The sequence below is a fragment of the Aspergillus stella-maris genome (assembly GCF_047715825.1).
Source record: "Aspergillus stella-maris strain CBS 113639 unplaced genomic scaffold BDV14scaffold_3, whole genome shotgun sequence".
Classification (NCBI taxonomy): Eukaryota; Fungi; Ascomycota; class Eurotiomycetes; order Eurotiales; family Aspergillaceae; genus Aspergillus; species Aspergillus stella-maris.
In genome coordinates this window covers 54,219-72,562 of record NW_027396797.1, presented here as the reverse complement: position 1 = coordinate 72,562, position 18,344 = coordinate 54,219, and the positions used below count along the sequence as shown (strand labels likewise).

The window sequence follows — 18,344 nt, the reverse complement described above, 5'->3', positions numbered from 1 at the left end:
AGGGTGCCAAGCACCCCGGTTGAAAGCCACGGTGGAGCTCGGAGATTTCCCGGGTTAAAGATGGGATTGGGCCTCGGTACTAACCGTTGTATTTGAAGTACTGAGGAGCTTTGGAAGGGAAGAAGGAATGGATTGGGAATCTATTGCGCAATGACTCAGTGGACTTTTTCACGCACTCAACCCGGCGCAGCCCGGAATATAGCCTCGTGGACTATATCCAGCGGAAGCAAGCATAAGGAGGCAGCTACATATCATCTCGACGTCTCGTGGCCTCTTACCTGGTCTGGCAAAACCCCCGTAGCAGAGGCGAATGTCGTGTAAGTGGATCTTATCTATATCCGAGGCATCTCCTTCTCTCTCTCTTTAATCATCTGACAATGGATCTGTTCTGATGCAGATACCTCGTCGACGGGAACGCCCTCTTCCTAAGCGCCACCGAAGCCCTTCGACGCCGCGCATCACATCGACCGAATGAGATCCCGACTGTTGCCATTGGGGTTGGGTATCACTTAACAGATTCAGTCTTCAGTCCGCGCCGGAGCTATGATCTTACGCCTCCTTGTGAGAGATACACCCCCCCCGACGGGCCAGACGGGAAACCGAAGATTGAGGAACATGGTGGCGCGGATGATTTTCTGACGTTCATTATGCAAATTGTACGCCCGTTTGTGGAGAGCAGAATTTTTCCGGGAATCAAATTTGTGCGGAGGGCGCTCTTCGGACACTCGTATGGTGGTTTATTCGTCCTGCATACTCTCTTTACCAGGCCGGCCGCTTTTAATGTCTACCTTGCTGCGAGTCCGTCAATTTGGTGGAATGAGAGATTTATCCTCACTGAAGCCGAACAATTTATGGGAAATGTGGGATCGGATAACTTAATGTGGCCGGTCTTACGACTATCCTACGGGTCAAGAGAACAATACCCTGTTCGGGAGCCAGGTGAATCGGTAGCGAAATTTGAAAGAAGACAAATCGCAGCTGGAAAGCGTCGGATGACCAAGAATTGCGGCGAGTTATATGAGCGTCTTCAAGAAAGCCATACGCTGTCCGTCCTTGAGATGCGAGAATACGCAGACGAAGACCACGGCAGTGTCATCGCCCCAGCCCTAACCGGCGCATTGACATTCCTCTCCCAACTCCCAATCTTACTACCAGATGCACCCACTTGGAATAAGCACAGTTAAAAATATATCTATTCAACAGTATGCCAAACCCCCTCCAACTGCCCAACCCTACTCGCCATCCCACTCGTACTCGTCATCAAGCCCCAAGCAGCAGACCCCTCCTGCGCCCCCGTAACACCCCAAGGCGTCGCAAAGCTCCCACCCACTCCACCACCCGTATACCGGATATTAGAATTATACTGCCAGGCACTTGCACCATCCATAGCGTTATAGAATGTCGAGGTGGTGTTATGCATTTTCTGCATGGCAAGGTTGAATTTTGCCTGTTGCAGTAGATGGCGCATTTCAGGGACTGTGCGGTCATATATACTCTTCCTGTGTGAGGCGAATTGGAGGAATGTGTCGAGGGATTGGGTGGTGCAGGACTCTTGCCATTTACTTCGCATGCGGGGGGAGTACAAGTCGCAGTGGATACCATCTTCGCCGTCGCGGGTTGGTGGGAGTAGTTCCGGTGTTGGTTGGAAAAATTGAGCTAGGTACGTATCGCGACAGACTTCCTCGTAGCAGGATGGACAAATCCTGCATCCTATCTCACCGTACCATTTTCGTCCTTTGACGAGGTCGAGTTTCGGGCAGGGTGGGATGTCACTGACTCTTGAGACGTAGGTTGTGAAGATGCTGAATGTAGCTGTTATCATTGATTCGTCAAGCTTAATGGCGTATTTCGCGAAGCTGGGGTGGCCCGGGTTCAAGTCGCAGGCTTTGGGGGCGTTACTGCTTGCTATGCCGCCGGGTTGGAAGAAGCGATCGAGCCTGTATGGTTCGATGATTCCGACGTAGCAGCTTTGGCATATGTCGAAGTTGTCCACTCCGGGTATTTGGTATATGCCTGTTCCAGGGATGATTTGGAGTGTGCAAGGGGGGTACTTTATGAACTTGGTCATGGCGTTTATCCAGATGTTGAAGTCGTTCGACTCGACTGCTTCGTTCCATACGCTGCGGGATTGATAGAGGCCGTGGAGGCAGCGGCGTTGGGCGTTCGAATATGAGTTAGTGTTGATCAGTTGAAAGTCGTTTTTGAAGACAGTGTGAGACATGAAGTCGTTATAGCATCGTTCGCAGATACTCAATCCCTCGGTATTCGTACCCACATCACCAATGCGAGGCTGATACCACCTCCTCAAACGTTCCTCAACCATCGACCCACCCTTCGCGCACTCAGGTAACTCCAAACGTCTCGACGCCTCCGTTATAAACGTATCAATATCAGCCTTGAGAACCAATTTCCCAATAAACGGAACCGCGACATTACAAGCGAATAGTACATCACGCCCCTGCGGGTGAGTGGACTGACTAAATTCATTACCAAGAGAACTAGCAAGAAGATAATCCTCGTAACAAGCCTCACAGGCTAAAAACTGCGGGAAGCGTCCCTGATGTTGTTGATTAAGCTGGAACCATTTCACGCCTTCGGAGGCCTTGACGCCTTTCCCTTCGCCTGGACATTCCCGGACAGAGAGGCTAAGTCTGTACCCGAAGAAGTCGAGAACTTCACTTAATTCTCCGGTTAGAATTGCCCTCGGCCATAGAAGGTCCTTGATGCGAGGGACACTAAAGAAACAAACTGGTTTCCCGCCAGCCAGTGAAGTCCATGTTTGAAATGAGGAAGATAACTGGGTGGACGAGATATTTTTCTCGTAACAGTACGCGCAGATCTTGAATTCGGGGACTGATGGGTGGAAGTACCATGTTCCCGGTGTGACGAGGTGGTATACTGTTGTTGGGCATTCGCGGAGAGTGTACTTTTGCGGGGGATTGAATTCGATCCGGGGGCGGGATGTTGGGGGGCTGGTTTGGGGGGAGGAAGGTGGATTGTAGCTGTTTCGCACGGGTGTGGTGTTGTTTTGGGAGATAGTTAGGTGGGAGAAGTAGGAGGCTGCGCTGTCGATGTTGTCTTGAGGCAGGCTATGTGACGGTGGCTGTGCCCCATACCGAGGTTCCTGAACATGATACGAAGCTGCATTGTCCACAGGTGCTCGCAATGGCTTCGATGACACCGCATTTTGCCGTTGATTGTTGGCATCAGCGTGATATGAGGCCGCATTGTCAATGGCCCCCAGCGGCAGGGTATATGACGATGAAGTAGTGCGATCATGAGCGGTACGGTTGTTGGAGCTAGATGCATTATCAACAGCCTCTGGGCCTTGGGAGAGTAGTGGTGAAGAAACCAAATGCCCTGCCTGCTCTGGAACGTAGGGCGAACACTCATAGGAACTCTGCACCTTGGCCCAGAAGCTTTTTCTCGGTTGAGTAGAGGATGGTAGTGGTGGTGGTGGAGTAGCCTGCTTTGTCTGATGATGTGGCAATGAAGCAGGCGATGTCTGCTGATATGGTGAAGATTCAGTAGGGTTCCAACTCTGGTGCGGTAGCTCAGCAGCAACAGAGCTAGTGGTGGTATTGCTGGTAGTATGAGGAGGATAGCTGGGAGGCGGAGGAAAAGACTGCGTTTGAAGCGAGGTCCAAGACTGTGACTGCGCCGTTGATGGAGATGGACTTCGGTGCGTCGGCTTCGCAACTGGTCCGGGTGGGACAGTGGCCTCTAACTCAACGGGTACATTCTGCTGCTGGTAGCTTGCTGGCTGGTAACTGTAATCATACGGTGGTGGATCCGTCTGAACCTGGCGCAAGGTAGGTAGATTCTCAGACACGGTGGGTGGCCTTGGTGGTAAAGGCGGCGCGCGTTCAATAGCCTTCATATAACGTTATTCAAAATACCATCGAAAGCACCTGAAGCAACCACACATACAGCATAATTACGCCCAGACACACTCTCCGGCCTAGGCGGAATCGGCGGCGGAGCCCTAAGCACGTACTTATTAGGCCGATATGGGCGGTCCATTGCCTGGGACGAGCTATAAGCTTATTATTAACAAGCTCCAAGCCCCCAGACGGACAGTTGGAAGGTCCCAACACGATTTCTGACAGGGAATCGAAACTCTTATGCGAAATGGTGCGTTCAGCCTCCATCTGACACGACTCAGACATCGATCTCCATTCGCCCGGACTGCATTAGTGCTGACGCTTTAGACGCCGGCTTGCTTGGCAGTGACTATTGATTGGATCCCTTCGCTTCGGTTTGCTTGTTTTGTCATAGCTCATTCTGCTATTTTGGTCACGACGATGAGTGGATGGGTTTTGAATTGTCGATACCGTGCCTTGACGCCTGGTCTTGAAGATTGTGTGGTGGTTCATTGGGTCCCTGAGAGAAGGGGAACCACAGTGAACCTCTGCTTGGTAACACATTAGAAGTATATAAATGCCACCCGCTATTATTGGTGCTTCATAGATTACAACTATATTCACCTCTCCTCAAAGGCTGAATGCTCAGAGATGTCGATACTCAAGTTTCCTCCGCTTGTGCCGCAAAGGAAACACCCATTTTCCAGCCAACACCTTCTTACACTTCTCAACGTCGCGTCGAGACTTCAAAAGCAGAGGATGGTCCGAGGCAAGTGTAGCCTCCCTGGCCTCGAGAACCTGAGTAAAAAGCCCTGAAGCTTCATCCCATTTGCCCTGGTGCGAAAGGGATAGACCCAGGGACCTCATGACAGCCTGTGTGTCCCTGTGCCGCATACCAAGTGCGCGCTGTCTAGCTTCTGTAATGTGTCTCCACGTTTTCTCGCTTTGGTCATACCTTCTCCATGCATTTAGGACCGTTGCGATGCAGCACATGGTGTCAAGGGTATCCTTATGGTCCTGACCAAGTGTTCTAGTTTGTTTTTCAGCAGCGGAACGGAACTCCTCAAAGGCAGAGGTCTCGTCGCGGTTTGCATAACTTGCTTTACCGTAGTTGACTTGTCCTCTTATATATTCTTCGTGTGATGTACCAAGTATCCTGGTTGCCAGTTTCAGGCTCAGGGCCAGGGTATGTTGCGCGGCCCAGAACTCGTCCAGTGTACCTTGTGAAGATCCGTAGCAGCGCATACTCCGAATTGTGTCCTCATGGCTGTCGCCTAAGCATTGCTTGGTCATATAGTACGCCCGTCGGATGTAGGTGTGTGATTCTTCTCTTTTTCCTTGGTAGTGAAGAGACTCGCCGAGCCATAAGCTTGTGTATGCTGCGTCAAGATATCGGGCCCAAACGTCGTCGCTGTGTTCTTTCCAAGCTGAATCAACCATGTTTGCAGCCTCACGCGAACGGCTGTGGATCCCATCGATACTAACCCAGGAAATATCAGGCTGTTCCTTCAAGACTGATTTGAGAACCGATGTCGCGTCGTTGTATTGTCCTGGGCCAAGGAGCGACCTCCCCATCCAGGATGCCGCGACGAGCGTATGTCTGTCACCCTGGAACTGGAATTGCTTCCGCTCTCGTACGACCTGATCAAATGTCCCATATGCCTCCGCGTAGGCCCTTTTCCCCCATAGTATTTTCCCGACCTCAAAGATGTGGTTGATTACTGGGATCTTGCGGTCAAGTGGAAGCGACGCGCTGCCATTCTCTGCCAACAGTTCCTTTACTTTACCAGCCTTGCCCGTTTTTGCAAGGGAATATGCTAGGCGCAGCGTAGCATCCAGCGTTTGTTCGTGAAAGAGGCCATATAACTCTTCTCGAAAGGTTGATACCTTTTCAAAACAAGACTCTGCACTAGCATACTTTCCCGTGTCGTAAAGCAGCTTTCCGGCATTGAGGAGATGAGACATTAGTTGAGACCCTCTTGGCTCCATTGGTAAAGGGTTCACCAGCTGCTCCAGCAACATCTTGGCCTCTTCATATCGCCCGCGTTCGCACAGGTACTGCACAAGTGACTCATTGACTTCAGACGCACTCTCAGAATCAGTCCCAATGGCAGCATCGGCCGCCTCTACGAGAAGCATAATAGCGTCATCATGGTTCCCCAGCTCAACCTGTGTTTTACCGCTGAGGTGGAGAGACTTTATCGTCTCGTCATTTTGCACCCCAAGGACCGACTTTTGTATCTCCACCAATCGATCAATAACTTTCTCCGCGGCGCCAAAATCCCGCTGCGCAAACAGACATTGGCTTATCCAATAATTAGAGGACAGAGTATCTGCATGGGTTGACCCTAGTGACTTGTTCTGGCCATCCATTGCAAACTGTAACGTTTTTTGAGCGTCCTTGTAGCGCTCTTGGTAGAAATACGCAATCCCAAGTTGCTGCATTGATGACAATGTGTCTTTATGGTATGGATGCAAAGCTTGCTTGCGTCCGTCTGCAGCTTGTTCCAATAGCGCGCCGGCTTGGACATACTCTTTCTGTGCAATCAACTGTAATCCATTCTCATGAAGGTCCCTTAGGTCTTGCAGCTTTTTGTCCTCGGCATTGAACTGATTCTGTGGTCTGGCCGCAGGTGCTGGCGTGGTCGACGTACTGTTTGACCCCCAGCTGCCCGCTCCCCAGCTGGCGGATGCGTTCGTGGTCAGAGTGGGTGCTTCAAGGTGGCTCCTTGGTATGGACAGCGTATGGACCGACCTCTGAAGTAGCTCTCGGCCATTGAATTTGTTGAGCCACCTGTGCTCGAGAGCCGAGGCAGCAGTGAGCCGCTGCATAGGGTCGATAGTGAGTAGCCTCTTTATAAATGCAAAAGAATCCTGATTAATGGGCTGCTCTGGGAGGTCCAGCTCAGGGAGAGATCCGTCCCTAAGGTACTGTAAGAAGTGCCTGTCTCGGTATGGGAAGTCATGGCATAGCATGTAGTACACCATTACGCCCAGCGACCACATGTCCATGGCGTTTGTGCAGCGGTACTTAATGGCAGTGTCGTTACTATCAAAGTCGTCAAGGTGTGGTTTTAAACCTAACACTTCAGGCGCAAGGTATTTTGGAGTTCCAACGAACGATCGCAGGCTGCTGTCCCCGCCAACTCGTTTGCTAAACCCAAAATCGCCAATTTTAACCCACCAGTCGGGACTTTTTGATGCGACCAATATATTCTATGCACAAGGTTAGCTTTGCTGTTGGTCTTCCGACTGAGGGGCTACACATGCGGCTTCAGGTCACGGTGAACAAACTCATTAGCATGAAGGCAGACAAGGCCTTCTAGAATTTGCACCGTAATAGTGCCTGCTTCGTCTTCGGGCAATGGGTGCGTTAAATGAGTTGCAAGACTGCCGTGTTCGATGTATTCCATGACAATAAAGACCGATTGCTCGCTCTCGAACCACCCATGCGACTTGACAAATAGTCCTTCGTACTGCAGACTGTTAATATCCCTCTACAAAGTGATCTTGACGGCTTTCCGAATTCGACTGACCTTGCTGCTATTCTGTGAGAATTTTGCGATCGTCTCCAACTCCTCATAAACATCAAAGTCGACAGTCTTTGAAATGACCTTTACTGCCTGGAGTTGACCTTTCTTGGTGCCGGAATGACACTCTTCCAGCCATACCTCCCCAGTAGCGCCACCACCGAGGAGCTTTTTCCTCGCCCATTTCTCCTGTCTCCACGTCCGTCTCATGCGCTGGCCCCCAGGACCATCGCTGCCGACAAGGAAGTGCACCGCATGAGAGTCATGCAGCTCAACCAAGAGCTTGGTATCGTTAACCAGGTCAGGGAGCCTTCTGGCGATGTCCATGATGTCAGGAACTCATCGATGACAACGAAAGCCGAGCTCAAGGGGAAGCAGCATCATGACGCTGTTTTGATTTAGCCGCGACTGTGACTGGTGTCAAGAACAACGGGCGCAGTGGAGAGTCGTGACTTCCCCTTAGTGGCTGTGCCTCGCCCTCCGCAGGGATTGGCAGCACCGAACCCTCCGATCGCACTGCTTTTAGTTAGAAAGGTGCCAGTGCCCGGTCGCTGTTTCTGTTTATTGGTTGCACTGCCCGTAAGGCTCTGCTGACATCGTGTGGTTGGACAGTGTTTCCCCCTCTTTGCATTCGAATATGCGGCTGTCCTTCGTCGAGTAGCTCATAACCGAGCTTTGACATCTTCCTCGGTCAATTTCTTCTCTCTGATATCAATGCCTTACATATATCTAACTCCTTGCCCTACTGCCGGAGGACTAGACCCCAAACACCGCTGTTAAGCGCCCATTGGCTAGCGGGACTGAGGAAAGGACTCGAACCGAATATGCAGACAAGACTCGCCTTTCCTGATCATCTTTGAAATAAAACACTCTCGACATAAAAAACTCCGGTCGCATATGACCATGCGGTTCGGTGCGCATAGACAGCCTTTCGCGTCGCGAGTCCGTTGCTTTCCATGATATATATGGATGACTTGCGATCATATCGCAAGTTTACTCAACTTATTTTCCCCTTTGCAAATAGCGAATGTGGTAAGCAGATACTGACCGGTCTTTCGGGGTCACGTTTGTTTATACTATCACAGTGTACTCGCGCTATTAGTCGCGGAGCATCGCCACATGGCTGTGACCCTCATGGCTAGCCCGGGATAAGGCTCTGAGGGCTAACCGAAGATACTAACCTGTCCTATAATGGCATAATCCCGCGCGGTGTGCCTCCTCATCAGCGCTTTGACGTGGTCTCTTATTGGACTCGCCGTATCAGCATCGGAACACGCAAGCCACACTGTGGGTCAAATGAATAAGGCCCATCGGGTTAGTCCAATCCATCATCCCCACGTCTTGGTGGTTTGCCGTTTGGGGAAGAGGATCTGTTAATCACCGAACATATTCATGGGATTCAGCTTACACTTAGCATGATAAATCCCCGGAGAGGGAAGGACGCATAATGCTGCATTTGCAAGATTGAACAGTGGGCAAATGATATATATAGTTCAAGATCGCCTCCAGGATCTTTCTTTTCTTTACGGATCTTTCAGCACACTTTTTGCCTATATATCTCTGGATAATCCTCAACTGTGTTCGCGCTATGGCTCAGGATATCGACGCGATACTGAACCAACAACAATGGTCGTCCGATACTGTACTTTCTCTGCCAGACACAGATGACTTCACGAATGCCACTACAAGGTGGAACATTTACCGCGCACCAACATACTCAGCGGCTCTTACCATAGGAACGACGAAAGACGTCGTCAGAGCGGTATGACTTACTTTGCCAAAGTCACCTGAACAGCCTAATCAAAGCTTAGTTCAAACTCGCAACATCCCATAACATCCCCTTCCTAGCGACAGGAGGGCGCCATGGATACGGCACCACCATCAGCCAACTTCAAGACGGACTGGCCCTCGACCTCAGCCAGATGAGGACACTCGAAGTTGACGTTAAAGCGGGAACTCTAACTGTCGGCCCCGGTATAAGAATCGGCGACGTTTACGACCCGGTCTATAATGCAGGATACCAGCTTCGTGAGTACACTCGTTCAAGGAATCTCTTCGACGATAGGTCTAATCAGAACATTCAACAGCAACGGGGGTATGCGCAGCCGTCAGCGTCATTGGCGCAACACTCGGAGCCGGTGTTGGTCGTCTCCAAGGCGCAAATGGGCTCATGCTCGATGCCCTTCTCTCCGCTCGAGTCGTTACAGCGTCAGGCGAAGTCCTCGAAACCTCATCGACGTCAAACCCAGATCTCTTCTGGGCGCTGCGAGGCGCGGGTCAGAATTTCGGCATAGTCACGTCCGCCACATATAAACTCTTTCCTTTGACGCCGATATACACCAGCATCGACCTGATCTTCCCCGGTACCGTCCACGCAGCGTTCTTCCACGAGCTTGCAAAGTTCAAACTCTCAGGCGACTGGGCTATCGCGGCATACATCGGGTTTGACCTCAGCGCAGGCGAGGTACGTCCCTCATTTCCATTGCAAAGTATTCTGCCCGCTCCATCCCGCACATATGCTAATTCATACTAGCCCGTCATCCGCGCAAGCGCCGTCTACCACGGCCCCTCCGAATCCGCCATCCCCTTACTGTCCCCAATCCTAGACCTCGGCCCCTTGTACAAAGATATCCAAGAGCTCCCCTGGAACAAACTCAACCACGTTGCCGGTTTCTCATCAGACGCGATGATCTGCATCCCGGGAAAGACAGTTGATGTCTACGGATTGAATCTGCGCGAACGAAATGCCGAGACTTGGATTGAGGTGTTTGGCATCATGAAGGAGTTTTATGCTAATACGCCAGCAGCAAGACAGTGTGTTGTTTTGTTTGAGGGATGGGGAAATGAAGCTATTTTGAAGGTTTCTGATGACGAGACTGCGTATCCGTGGAGGGATACGGAGGTTTATGTGTAGGCCAACCTGTTCCAATCCTCATCAACCACTACTAATAGCCCTTTACAATACAGCATGGTCCAAAACACCTGGCCAGTGGGCGACACTGCTACCGCGGAAGCCATCAAAGCGAACTCTCTCAAGGTCCGCGATACTCTCGCAGCAACGTCAGGCTACGGCGGGTTAACGGTGTACTCAAACTACGCGAATGGCGACGAAACGCTCGAGCAGATTTATGGCGAGAGAAAGTTACCCAGATTAGCCAAGCTCAAGAAGAAGTATGATCCCAATAATGTCTTTCGGTTTCATCATGTTTTGCCGGTTGAGTATCCCTAGATGTTGTTGAGCGTCGCTTGTTTTCTAGGCGCTACTAGGCTGCGTTGGGACAAAATAACAGAGTCATGCGTATATTGTCGCCTTCTTCATTGCTCTCAGAGTGAACTTACCTGGAGGCATCCGAGAACATCAAAGCGTGCGGTTCTTCAAACATGAGACCATTAAACACATCTAGCGAGCATTACATTACCTAGGTATAATATCAAACAAAAAAAAACCCCACAAATACCCCAGACATAACATAACCCATCATCAATGACTGCGAGAATAGAAAAGAAGAAAAATATAAAGAGAGACAATTCAGTACTGCGACTTCGCACTCGTCCCCCTCCCCCCCTCCACATCACGCTCCTCACCATCACCACCATGTTGCACATCCACATCAGTCGTAACCATAATCCCCATATCACCGAGCCCGTGCCCGCCGTCTCCTTTCGAGGCACCCCTATCAACCCCCTCCGGCGTAGAAGAAATAATACACTCCTGACTCTCATCCGAACTCCCACCACTCTTCCTCCTCCGCCACCCCATACCACCAAACGTATCCATTTTATCCATCTCATACGGCTCCCTCTCGCTCGCAGAAATAAGCGTGTTAAAGTTATGTCCGTTCTTGCCCCCGAATATCTTCCCCCTACTCTTGCCTCCTAATCCCGTCCCAGTCCCCGTGCCTGTATTCGTCCCCGTCCGCCCGTTCGAATAGTATTCGTTAGAAGAAACAGCAGATCTAAACCACCTAAACCTTGCAAATAGAGGCTTAATACCAGGCGCACAAACAATAAACACAGAGACGAAACACTCCCGACTTGCCCACCCCAGCGCCGTAGAGAACGTCTTGATATCCGTCACTGAATAATAAGCTCTTAATATAGCACAAATCATAACGAAGATTCCGGACGCAAAGAGCGCGACGAGGATGACTTTCTGCGAGACGGGTATGCGTGCTGCGAGGACGAGCGGGATTGGGACGAGGATTACAGCTAGGTCTGTTCTGTATATCATATCATATCTTCATTAGAGACTGCGATTTGGGAGAAAAGGCGGATGGGGAAAGGAGTGGATTGAATGAAAGGCGACGTACATGATACTAAGCGTCTCAATGACGATGTAGTTCAGCGGTCTGATCGTGCAGTTATCGCCTGCGTAAGGCTTCACCTGCCAGTTCTTGTGGATCGGGTGGCACATTGTAAGGTCGAATATGAAGGATGCTAGGAATGTCGCTATTGTTAGGGCTCCGACTGCCAACGAGAGGCGGTGCTGCCAGAGGCCCATTCTGTGCGTATTCATTTATCAGTAAGTACGTCTGAAGCGAGCGAATCCAATTTGGTGAGGGAGAATGAGAAAGGAGTGGCGTACGTTAATCGCGTGTATAAGAAGACAAGAACGCCCTTGAATGCCCACACGGCAAGAATGTACGCGAGCCAAGCGACAAAAGCGCAGATTGAACCTATTCTATATGATCTGATTTCGTGATCGGGGATTTGCATTGCGGTTTCGTCGTTTAGGCCGATGTTGGAGTCGTAGACGGCTGCCCATTATTTGAGTCAGTATCGTATTTGCAGTGGGGAATGTGAAGAAAATGGGATCAAGTCCTACCGGTACAAAGATACAGCGTCACTATCATGACTGTCCAGAATATCTAGCAGCTGTGTCAGTGGTCATTCTCGTCTTGAGGCAGGGTAGATGGTCGTAACGTACAAGACCAATGATCAAGAAGAGGTCATCCCAGTACATATCCCTCTTATCGACCAACGTCCGCGTATAAATTCTCAATCCAGCAACAACAATGCCAATCGCCCACTCGGCGAAGAGCTCGGCCGTGAGACTGTAGCCCATGGTTGCAGATTGCAGATTGCAAGGGGCGGTATGTCAATGCAGTCGTGCATAGGGAGGGTCGAAAACCGGGGAAGTGTCGGAGGGCGAGACACAAGGCCTTTGTATGAGATCAGGATTCAAAATGCAGGATTCAGGAGGTGCGCAAACCTGAAGAACTATAACCCGGGGAGCTGGGCTGGCTCTGCAAACTACATTACATAAATCAGGAACAGTAAGCGAGCAACGCCTAACGCCTCACTACCATTGACCAACATCCTTCAAATGGATGACAATTAAAGTTCCCCCAGACGGCAAAGAAGCTGAACCCAAAAGCAGCATAACCCTAACAAGACAGGCATACGACCAGCACGGCAAAAACTCTAAAGAGACTCCAACGGGCCAAACGCCGCCAGAAAGGAGAAGATAATTTGTCGCATAATGACATTCACGACCTCGAAGGATTCTAGATCAGCAGCAGATTGTGGGTCGTGAATCCTGCGAGCTGAGTTGGAGAGGGCCTGGATTGGTCGTTGACGGTTTCACGGGAGCATAGGAGATGAAATCCGAGACAGACCCTAACGAGCTGCGGCAGGTTTGTCTGGGGAGCGACGATCGCGGATGAAGTACGTATTTCGGACTTCCGATTGCTGGAGCCTCCGTCTATTCGGGGTCGTCGGGTGTTGTCCGCTGGTGGGTAGATTGCAGGGCAGTGCAATCTTTGACTTTGACGTTTGGCATTGACACTGACACTGACATCGTGCCTCCACTGTGCCACTTGTGGATAGCAAGCTTGAAATTACTTGCAAGGGCACATACCGAGTAGTGGTGCTTGCGGTGTACAATGTACAAATAAACCAAAGATCAACGATCAGGCTTCTAGCCTCTACCACTATTACTCAATGTTCAATAATATCTCGCACCATCGAATTAGCACTGCATAATCCCGGGGAAAATCGCCGGAACATCGCCGAGCACGAATTCTGCGCCACCCAATGCTTAGCTGGACTTGGAACTTTTGAGTGCCTAGCTTTTATGCAGCCTCCTCAGATTGCGATTGACACTCGACCCAGTCAGGCCTGACAGGGATCTGAGCCACTCAGGGACAGCGATGACATCGACCCCATTGCAGTGGAGTAATTGGGTCTCCGGAAGGAATCCGTGGTGGTTTAGACTCGATTAGTGCGTGGATGGTTCATCATCGTTGGATCGGCGTCTGCTAAGAATGGGTCCGACCACGGGAAGGAAGGCTATACCCGATATACGGAGGTGGAGAGGACCCAGTTGTCGAGTGCAGTAGGTGTGCCGATCTGGTATGTGTGCTGCAGTTGCTAGGTACAGAGTACAGTTGTTCCGAGGTGGTGCGTTCTGTCTGCTTGCTGCTGGGAGGTATTAAATCAGGTAGTTAGGTGGGATGTCTGAGTGAATCCCCTTTTTTCCCTCGTCAGTATCATTTTCTCGATACTGTCTTCTTCGGCACCATTGCCACTATGGCCGTAGACCAAGTCCAAACTCTCTGGGAAAGCGCCCAGATATCGCTGCAGGGCTTCGAAAAAACGCGGTCGGAATCCTCCCGCGCCGAGGCGCTGGCCCAAGTCACAAAGCTTCAACGAGCCCTGGAGTGTCCTAAGGATGCGATATTGAAGCTGTCCTACCAGGTACGCTACGATAAAAACCACTACTGCTCCTCAGTAAATATTATTCTAACGACAATGGCTACCAGCCCATGGTCTTCATGGCCCTCAAGGTAGCCCACGACATGGGGGTATTCCCGGTTCTCGCAAAAGCAACAACTCCCGTTCCTGCAGGAGAACTGGCTGCAATTAAGCCTGCTGATCCTCTCCTCGTTGGTACGTCTATGATCCTTCACATGCATAAGTTGGCGTCTGGCGAACGCCTTGATTAACTATGCTCCAGAGCGAATCATGCGCCTCCTCGTCTCCTTCGATATAGTTCAGGAACCCGAACCAGCGGCATACCTCCCCACAGAAATCTCGAAGGAGATGGTCAACAAACCAGTAATAGGAACAGTCGAGTCTCTGTAAGACCCAATCATACCCCCGTCCCTTCACCTATCTCCCGATAAGCTCTCTAACAAAAGGACCCAGATTCTGCGAATTCTTCCCCATCCTCCTAAAAACACCATCATTCCTCGCATCAACTTCCTACGCAAACCCGCAAGACCCCCTCACCTCCCCACTCCAATACACACACAATGTCACAATCGACGGCTTCACCTGGCTCTGCCAGAACCCCTCCGCCCTAACGCGCTTCAACAATTTCATGCAGGGCCAGCGCGCGAACCGTGTACATTGGGGGGACTGGTTCCCCATCCAAGAAAGGATTCTTAATGGCGCAGATGAGGATCCGAATCGTCCGTTGATTGTTGATATTGGTGGTGGACGGGGTCACGATCTTATGCTTTTTAAGCAGAAGTTTCCTTATGCGAAGGGGAAATTGGTCCTCGAGGATTTACCGAGTGTTATTGATGAGGCAAAGGATGAGTTGGATGCGAATGGGATTGAGGAGGTGAAGTATGATTTCTTCAAGGGGCCGAATCCGGTCAAAGGTCAGCTCCCAGACACCACGATCCATCTGATACAATGTGACTAACGCAAGTCCAGGAGCCCGCGTCTACTACTTCAAATTCGTCCTCCACGACTGGTCCGACCCCGCGGCACGCCAATTACTAAATTATGTCGTCGGCGCTATGGAACCAGGCTACTCGAAGCTCGTGATCGAGGAGTATATCCTGCCCGACCATAACGCGGAGTTCCTGCACGGCACGACCGATATGGCTGTTATGATGTTTTGCTCGGGGCTTGAGCGGACGAGAACGCAGTGGAAGAGCCTCCTTGAGAGTGTGGGGTTGGAGGTGATGTTTTGGAGGAGGGAGGGGGAGGGACTGGGTGTTGTTGAGGGGGTGGTGCCTGTCTCTAATGGGAATGGGGCCGGTCATGGTCATGGTCACTAGGTTAGGAGTAAAGGTAGGCGTTATAAACTACCTCATGACATTCTGGCAGGACGGGACGGGATGATAGAGCATATACCACCTACAATAGACCATGTTAGCCCCGCAATTTGGTGGTTCGGACCCGCTACATCCAGCAAACCATCGTAAATCAGGCAGCCCACCTCGCTGCTCGGACTATGAGCTTGCAACTTGTACAGCGTGCAGTACATCCTCACTGTATCTGAGGAAGCATTGTATGACTCCAGCTATGTTCAGTTTCTGCTTCTTACAGCCAATTCCCATTACAGCTATGGTATTGGCATCCTCGAACCAAGACGCCAGTGCTGCAGGGCTGAGATCCATGAACCTTCTTGACAAAGTTTTTCCACGTCACGCCATATTATCTTCTAGTATCACAAACCACCTGAGGACATCTAAACCTTCTGCTTACTCTGTACACCACTTAGCCACGTCATGTCACTACAGCCAGGAATACGGTGGAATCAGGCACCAATCTACATCCTGCCTCAGGCTAATAATTCTCCAAAAGAAGCTAGATGTGGAAACCAAGATGCTTGACCATTCAGGGGTGCCCGTAGGCTCTGCTAAATAGGGATATGATGACTAAGCGAGGTCGACCCGTAGGGGCAGGCGGTACCGGAGGGCAGTATGCTCCGACACTAGACGACTTTCACGTGGAGTCCGCTTAGTCAATACTTCTGTGTCACGTGCTTCTTGGCAATCCATATTTGCGCCTCAGGCACTAATAAAGCCTCCTCTCCCGGAGACTAGAATTGCAGTGCCGGTCGGTGCCTGTGTTTTCTGGCTGACCGATAATCGGGGGATAAGCACCTTAGTCTACAGTCTACACGGGTAATGGAACGTACTTGCATCCAGATCACTCTTTGTCCTGAATGATTGGGCAGAGAATGTCTTGGCGTTAGTGTTGTGGTAGTGTCGGGGCTGGGCGAGACTGTGGAGAATGCCGAAATATATATCTGTGCTGCAGGGGAGGACTTACCAGCCCGTTTCATTTAGTATTATAATGAGGTTGATGGAATTGGAAATGTTTGGTAGAATATTGTTATTTATCATGCTATATACGAAGACCTTGAATTGATACTACAAAATATAAATATTAACATAGCCTGTGAGATTACTCGTTACGGTGCTGGTAACTAATAGACCTCTCGCTCCCCAGTCCTCCCCCGATCATCAAGTTCAATCGCCTCATCTTCTACACTCCACTGTACAGACCGCAGGATCTTCAGTCCACCAGGATTACTCCCACTATCATCGGCCTTTGTGCTCGCATCCCCAGTTCCACTCCCCGGTCCAATGCCAGCGCCAATGGCAGTTCCAGTTCCAGTCCCAGCCTCCCCCCCATCCCCCACCGCAACAAGCCTCGACCGATCCTCACTCCCACTCTTCCCATGCCCAGACCCAAACCCAAAAGTAGGCAGCGCATGCGCCGCCCCGAAACTCAGACTCCGACTCCCACTCCGGCTCTTCCCCCCGCTACTCCTACTCCCACTATTCTTCGAGTTCTTCCCTGATCTTGCCGAGCCATCCGTATATGAGATCCCATCTTTATCCTCATAGACTGCGATTATGAACTTGAGGGAGCTGGTCACTTGGCAGACAATGCTGAGGGAGAGGTATATCTCTGTTGTTGTTGTGGCGTAGGCGCCAAGGAGGGTTGGCGTATGGGAGTCGAGTTGGGTGTGGAGGTAGTGGATGCGGAGGGAGGAGAGGGGGATTAGACTGTGATATACAGGATTAGTTGGAGTGAGATGTGGAGGGGATGAAGGTAGGACTTACACTATCCGACATCCCAGCGCTAGAAACACCATCACTTTTTTCCGGAAGGGAATGCGGACGTTGTGGACTGCCCAGGCTGTGTAGACGATTAGGAAGACTTCGGTTACGATGTCGAGGGCTGTGACGATTTGCCAGCGGGCGAGCTAGAACTAGTTAGGACAATTCAAATTTCGAGATATTGAGTGAAAGAAAGGTCCGTACTAAGCCATCGCATCGCGCTGAAGTGATATCGTACCACGGATCACTGCTACACCGAATTGAAACGAGGAATATCGACAATGTGGTCCAGATCATAGCGGACGCGAGAATTGTCTGAATAACCCATCGCTTGAGCTGTGAGAAAAGCGAACCGTAAAAGAGGCTTGTCGAGATTTTCGATAGACCAAGCGCGACGACGGAGAGAATGTCCGCTGCGTATCCAGCCTGTACTAATTAGACCGCGCACCATCGGTACAGTCGGTAGAGACGCGGTCACTAACCTTCACCATGCTATTCAACCCTGCGGAAGAACGGGGCCCAGCACGAGTCCCCCATCCATGATGCACTTGTGCTAGCACTACCGATGCTTGACTGAATGCTATGACCTATCCCTGGTCAGGACCCTCATCCAAGAAGCAGGAACAGGAAACCCACCACAAGCCCCGCAAAAAAATAATCATCAACCTGGACAACCCGCTTCCTATACAACGAAAACACCCTTGCCGATACTGACGCCAAGGTCAGCACGAGGTAGAACGATGTCAGAACCACAATGAGCCCACTATGGTCGTCCTCGTTATCCGCAGTAAGCGGGGCCCTCACACCCGCGGGGAGCGAAGAGGAGCTTGATGTCGCCATGAACGACTAGGCATAAGCGGGTAAGCGAAGCCAAGCAGGATCCTTCGAAGCTGTCCGTACCTCGCTCGTGTCTAGGCGGCAAACTGGGAACCGTGCAGATTATATGGAGGAAATAGGTACCGAACGCCTGAATCACACTGGACCGCCAGAAACGGACAGACGGACTGGGCTAGGACATTTGTGCGAGGCTGCTTTGTTTGGCTAGTGCTAGTTTGACGTGCGCGTTCATGCCGGTAGATAAGTAGCGCATTGGCTGGCAAGGTTATGTACGTACAGACCTCGATAGAAATGGGAGAACC

The 18,344-nt window shown here is 50.9% G+C and overlaps 7 protein-coding genes across 7 annotated transcripts; 3 read left to right on the top strand and 4 right to left on the bottom strand.

Annotated features, from left to right (window-relative positions):
* Positions 1-162: 162 nt before the first annotated feature.
* Positions 163-1,287, top strand: BDV14DRAFT_163709 (alpha/beta hydrolase). Its single transcript, XM_073767084.1, has 2 exons — positions 163-317; positions 398-1,287. The coding sequence occupies exon 2, from the start codon at positions 648-650 to the stop codon at positions 1,182-1,184; it is 537 nt and encodes a 178-aa protein (XP_073632778.1). The 5' UTR covers positions 163-317; positions 398-647; the 3' UTR covers positions 1,185-1,287.
* BDV14DRAFT_65059 (uncharacterized protein) lies at positions 958-4,074 on the bottom strand. The gene is made up of 2 exons (XM_073777224.1): positions 3,931-4,074; positions 958-3,874 (listed from the first exon to the last, which is right to left on the bottom strand). The coding sequence occupies exons 1-2, from the start codon at positions 4,021-4,023 to the stop codon at positions 1,193-1,195; spliced, it is 2,775 nt and encodes a 924-aa protein (XP_073632777.1). The 5' UTR covers positions 4,024-4,074; the 3' UTR covers positions 958-1,192.
* Positions 4,075-4,508: 434 nt separating this feature from the next.
* On the bottom strand, positions 4,509-7,720 carry BDV14DRAFT_186889 (kinase-like domain-containing protein; the record flags this gene model as incomplete). The annotated part of the gene is made up of 3 exons (XM_073770884.1): positions 4,509-7,079; positions 7,130-7,339; positions 7,400-7,720. The coding sequence occupies 3 exons, from the start codon at positions 7,718-7,720 to the stop codon at positions 4,509-4,511; spliced, it is 3,102 nt and encodes a 1,033-aa protein (XP_073632776.1).
* Positions 7,721-8,562: 842 nt separating this feature from the next.
* Positions 8,563-10,738, top strand: BDV14DRAFT_209005 (FAD-binding oxidoreductase). Its single transcript, XM_073775546.1, has 5 exons — positions 8,563-9,155; positions 9,205-9,421; positions 9,481-9,857; positions 9,927-10,303; positions 10,361-10,738. The coding sequence occupies exons 1-5, from the start codon at positions 8,982-8,984 to the stop codon at positions 10,620-10,622; spliced, it is 1,407 nt and encodes a 468-aa protein (XP_073632775.1). The 5' UTR covers positions 8,563-8,981; the 3' UTR covers positions 10,623-10,738.
* Positions 10,739-10,922: 184 nt separating this feature from the next.
* BDV14DRAFT_195341 (uncharacterized protein) lies at positions 10,923-12,458 on the bottom strand (the record flags this gene model as incomplete). Its single annotated transcript, XM_073772162.1, has 5 exons — positions 10,923-11,613; positions 11,704-11,895; positions 11,979-12,150; positions 12,219-12,261; positions 12,321-12,458. The coding sequence occupies 5 exons, from the start codon at positions 12,456-12,458 to the stop codon at positions 10,923-10,925; spliced, it is 1,236 nt and encodes a 411-aa protein (XP_073632774.1).
* Positions 12,459-13,900: 1,442 nt separating this feature from the next.
* BDV14DRAFT_209001 (S-adenosyl-L-methionine-dependent methyltransferase) lies at positions 13,901-15,408 on the top strand (the record flags this gene model as incomplete). The annotated part of the gene is made up of 5 exons (XM_073775545.1): positions 13,901-14,092; positions 14,158-14,284; positions 14,352-14,475; positions 14,543-15,003; positions 15,059-15,408. The coding sequence occupies exons 1-5, from the start codon at positions 13,925-13,927 to the stop codon at positions 15,406-15,408; spliced, it is 1,230 nt and encodes a 409-aa protein (XP_073632773.1). The 5' UTR covers positions 13,901-13,924.
* Positions 15,409-16,565: 1,157 nt separating this feature from the next.
* Positions 16,566-18,045, bottom strand: BDV14DRAFT_195339 (uncharacterized protein; the record flags this gene model as incomplete). The annotated part of the gene is made up of 5 exons (XM_073772161.1): positions 16,566-17,151; positions 17,209-17,351; positions 17,410-17,631; positions 17,688-17,792; positions 17,842-18,045. 5 exons carry the CDS (start codon positions 18,043-18,045, stop codon positions 16,566-16,568), a joined length of 1,260 nt encoding a protein of 419 aa, XP_073632772.1.
* Positions 18,046-18,344: the final 299 nt, after the last annotated feature.